Below are 4,826 nucleotides of genomic sequence, written 5' to 3'. Positions count from 1 at the left end.
TTTTTTTAAATTATATATAAATATTATATATATATAATTTTTATTTTTGTTAAAAAATAAAGTATAAATTAAATTTTTTAAAAATTTTTTTTATATTTATTTTTAATTTAAATTTATTTATTTTTTTTTTTTTATTAATTTGTTTTTTTTTTTTTTTTTTTTTTTTTTTTTTTTTTTTTGTTTGGGGTTTTTTTTTTTTTTTTTTCCCCTTTTTAAAAAAATTTTAATAAAAAATTGTTTGGTTCGTGGGCCCCCCCGGGGGGGTTTTTGTTTGGAGCGGTGTTGGGGGGGGTTGGGTTGCGGGTGTTTTCGTTTGTTTGTGGTGGGGTTGGGGTTGGGGGGGTGCGGGTTGTTTGGGGGCGGCCCTTTGGGGGGGGTTTTCGCTCCCCCGCTGCCCCCTTTTCGTCTCTCCGCTCCCTTGTGCTCTTTTGCGCCTCCCCTTCTGGTTCCCTTCCCCCTTTTTCCTTTCCCTCTCTCGGCCCCTTGCCCCTGTTGCCTTTCTCTTTTTTTTTTTTTCTCTCTCTTCTCTCTCTTGCTCTTTTTCTGCCCCCGCTCTTTCTCTTGCTCTCTCTCTTGCTGTCTCTCTCTTGCTCTCTTCTTCTCGCTGCCCCCTCTCTCTCTATCTCTTATAGTATATCTAAGTGCATATTCTAGTTATATATACATAAGTATATAATAGATACTATAATTATCTATCTATTATATGCATAGACATATAAATATATAATGGCATTAGTGACTACTAAATATTATAACTATATATCTACGATATATATACGATATTAGATATACTATAGTAGTATAATTATATGATATACATATATTATATAATATATATATAATATACTACTATATGATGTAGTACTAGATCTGACGTATGAAGGATAGTATCTATATATTAATCATATATATATGATAGTATATATATCATATATACAATTATATATAAATATCCTATATATATATAACTATATATAGTAATGAACGATAACCCAGCTATAAATTATGTGTGTAGTGTGGATCTGTCGTGTGCGTCGTGAGGTGAGGTGTTAGTGGTGTGTGTCACTGTGAGCGTTGTGATTGTGAGGTGTGTGTGTGTGGTGTGGTTCTGTAGTGTGGACGTGTGTGTGTAGTGTGTGTGTGTAGTGTGCAAACGTCACTCTGTGGTGAAGTGTGCTGGTATGGTAGGTATTTTGTTGGAAGGCCGTTGTGTGTGTGGAGTGTGTGTGCAGTGCGTGGCGATGTATGAGTGTATACAGAGTTGGCCATAGCTCCCGGAACAAACGCAATACGAAACAGATCATCCGCAACACTTCGATTCTGGAAAACAAATACAGATCCGCAGCACACACCGCAAACAGAATGAGTCTGAAATTGTAAGCATGTGGATCCGCAGAGAACCAATCGCCAATAGAAGGAAGGACGGAAGATAATGAGAACGGATTCCGCGGGAAAGTGTTCGCCGATATTCGCTATATCCGATGCGATCGAGCGACCTTGGCGCTAGCAATATATGAAAGGGAGAAAGGCCAACTGGCGACGTGTACAAGTCTATCGGACACAAGGAACGCACGCACCGTTGCCCAGAGGCGGGTGCGCTCTCTCTGCTGCCTCTCTCTGCTCTCTCTTGCTCTCTCCTTGCTGCTCTCTCTCTGCTGCCTCCTCTCGCGTCTCTCTCTGCGCTCTCTCTGCCTCTCTCTGCTGCTCTCTCTTGCTGCTCTCTCTCTGCTGCTCTCTCTCTGCTGCCCTTCTCTGCTCCTCTCTGCTGCTACTTTTCTGCCTCCTCTCTCTGCTGCTCTCTCTCTGTTGCTCCTCTGCTCCTCTCTGATGCTCTTTCTCTGCTCTCCTCTGATGCTCTCTCTTGCTGACTCTCTCATGCTGCTCCTGATGTCCTCGCTATGTGCCCTCCTGCTGCGTCTCTCTGCGCCCTCTCATGCTCTCTCTGCTGGCTTCTCCTTTGAGCGCGTCGTGGCACTATCTGCTGATTTGCTATGTTGCACACCTCTCTGCTGCCCTCTCTCTGCTCTCTCTGCTGCTCTCTCTGCTGACTCTCTGCTGGTCTCTTCTGTGCTCTCTCCTATGCTTCTCTCTGCTGCTCTTCTCTCTGCTGCTCTATCTGCTGCTCTCTCTGCTGGCTCTCTCTATCTCTGCTCTCTCTGCTTGCCTCTCGCTCCCTCTCGTGCTCTCTCTGCTTATGCCCTCTCTTGCTCTCTAGCTCTCTCTGCCTCCTTGCGGCTCCTCTGCTCTCTCTGCGCTTCTCTCTTGCCTCTCCTGCATGCATCTCTCTGCTGCTCTCTGCTGCTCTCTCTGCTGCTTCTCTCTGCGGCTCTCTTGCTGCCCCTCTCTGCTGCTCTCTACTTCTGCTCTCTCTGCGTCTCTCTGCTGCTCTCTCTCTGCTGTCTCTCTGCTGCTCTCTTGCGCCTCTCTCTGTGCTCTCCTCTGCTGCTCTCTCTGACTTGCTCTCTCTGCTGCTCCCTCTCTGCTGCTCTCTCTCGCTCTCCCTGTGCTCCCTCTGCTCTCTCTCTGTTGCTCTCTCTCTGTTGCTCTCTCTGCTGCTTCTCTCTGCTGATCCTCTCTCGCGCTCTCTCGCCTGCTCTCTTCTGCTCTCTCTTTTGCTCTCTCTGATGCTCTCTCGGCTCTCTCTGCTCTCTCTGCTGCTCTCTCTGAGGCTCCTCTTTCTGCTCTCTCCTGCTGCTCTCTCTGCTGCTCTCTCTGCTGCTCTCATCTCTCTGCTTGCTTTCTCTGACTGCTCTTCTCTGCGGCTCTCTTGCTCTCTCTCTGAATGCTCTCTCTCTGCTGATCCTACTGTTGCTCTCACTCTGCTGCTCTACTTGCTGATCTCTCTGCTGCTCTCCTCTCTCTGCTGCTCTCTTGCTGCCTCTCTCTGCGTGCATCTACGCTGCTGCTCTCCTGCGGAGCTCTCTCTCTGCGCTCCTCTGATGTCTCTCTGCGCGTCTTTCTGTTGCTCTCTCCTGCTGCTCACTCTCTGCTTGCTCTCTCTGCATCTCTCGATGCTGCTCTACTATGCTATTCTCTCTGCTGCTCTCTCTCGCTTTGCTGCTCTCCTGTCGCTCTTCTCTCCTCCTCCCGCTGCTCTATCTGGCTGCCACTCTAGACTGCTCTCTCTGCTGCCCTCTCTGCTGCCTCTCTCTGCGCTCTCTCTGCGCCTCTTGCTGCTCTCTTGCTTGCTCTCTCTGCTGCTCTCTCGCTGTCTCTTGCCTGCGCCTCTCTGCTGCTCTCTCTGCTGCTCTCTCTCTCTCTGCTGTTATCTCGGCTGCTCTCTCGTTGCTGGGCTCTCGTCTAGCGCAGTCCTCTCGTGCTGCTCTCTCTTGTACTCTCTCTTAGCTGCTTCTGCTCTTGCTGCTCTCTCTGATGCTCTCTCTGCTCTTCTTGTGCTTACTCTGCCTCTCTCCTATGCTGCTCTCTCGCTCTCTCTTTGTGCTCTCTCTCTGCTCACTCTTGCTGCCTCTCTAGCTATCCTCTGTGCTCTCCCTGCCTGCTCTCTTGCTGCCTTCTGCTGCTCTTCATGTGCCTGCTCTCTCTCTTGCATCTCTCGCTCTGCTGCTCTCTCTGCTGCTCTCTCTCTCTCTGCTGACCTCTCTCTCTGCTGCTCTCTCTGCTGCCCTCTCTGCTGCTTCTCTGCGCTCTTCTCGCTGCTCTTCTCTGCTTTGCTCTCTCTCTGCTGCTCTCTCTGATGCTGCTCTTGCTGCTCTCTCTGTGCCTGCTCTCTCTGCTGCTATGTATCTCTGCTGCTCGTCATCCGTGCTGCTCTGCTCCTGCGTCTTCTGTTGCTCTCTCTCCTGCTGCTCTCTCTGTGCTCCTCTGCTGCTGTCTCCTGCTGCTTCTCTCGTTATGGGTTGCTTCATCTATCAGCGCTCCGGCTCCTGTCAGTTTGCCGTGTTATGTCGGCTGCACTCGCTCTGCTGCACTCTTCTGTGCTCTCTCGTGCTCTCTCTGCTGCTCTCTCTGCTGTCTCTCGCTGCTATCTTTGCTGCGATCTCTCTGCTGCTCTCTTGCTGCTCTCTCTGCTGCTCTCTTGCTGATCTCCTCTGCTGAGCTCTCTCTCTGCTGCTCTCTCTGCTGCTCTCTATTCTCTCTGATGCTCCTCTCTGCTGCTCTCTATCTATGCTCTCTACTGCGCTCTACTCTCTGCTGCTCTCTCTGTGCTCTCTTTGTAGGCTATCTCTCTCTGCTGCTTCTCTGGCATTGACTCCCTCTCTGCTCTGCTTCTCTCTCTGCTGCTCTCTCGTTGCCTCTTCTGCTGCATCTCATCTGCTGCTGACTGCTGCTCCCTCTCTACTGATGCTCTCTCTGCTTCTCTCTCTGCTGCTCTCTATGTGTCCTCTCTGCTGCTCTCACTGATGCTCTCTCTGCTAGCTCTCTCTGCTTCTCTATACTGCCTCGCTTATGCCCTACTCTCTCTGCTGCTCTCTCTGTCTGCTCTCTCTGCTCTCTCCTCGTGCTTCTCTCTCTGCCTCTCTGGCTCTCTCTTGCTGGCTCTCTCTGCTGCTATCGTCTGCTGCTCTCTTATGATGCTCCTTTTCTTTTCTGTTGGCTGTTTTTTGCTATTCTCTGCCTGCCCTTGTTGCTGCTCGCTCTGCATGCCCCTCTCTGCTGCTCATCTGCTCTCTCTCTGCTGCTCTCTGCTGTCTATCTCTGCCGCTCTCTCTGCTTGCTCCTCTGCTGCTCTACTCGCTGCTCTCACTCTGCTGCCTCCTCTGCTGCTCTCTCTGCTGCTTCTCTCTGTTGCTCTCACTGCTGCTCTACTCTCGGACTCTCTCTTGTCATCTCTGTGCTCTCCTCTGCTGCTCTCATGCTGCTCTCTC

The 4,826-nt window shown here is 49.8% G+C and overlaps 1 protein-coding gene across 1 annotated transcript; it reads right to left on the bottom strand.

Annotated features, from left to right (window-relative positions):
- Positions 1–1,663: 1,663 nt before the first annotated feature.
- LOC119570916 lies at positions 1,664–2,688 on the bottom strand (the record flags this gene model as incomplete). The annotated part of the gene is made up of 2 exons (XM_037918464.1): positions 1,664–1,711; positions 2,617–2,688. Coding segments are annotated over 2 exons (120 nt in total), but the record flags the coding sequence as incomplete, so codon positions are not given.
- Positions 2,689–4,826: the final 2,138 nt, after the last annotated feature.

Source organism: Penaeus monodon, unplaced genomic scaffold (assembly GCF_015228065.2).
Source record: "Penaeus monodon isolate SGIC_2016 unplaced genomic scaffold, NSTDA_Pmon_1 PmonScaffold_4421, whole genome shotgun sequence".
Classification (NCBI taxonomy): domain Eukaryota; kingdom Metazoa; phylum Arthropoda; class Malacostraca; order Decapoda; family Penaeidae; genus Penaeus; species Penaeus monodon.
This window is presented reverse-complemented; position numbering and strand designations above follow the sequence as displayed.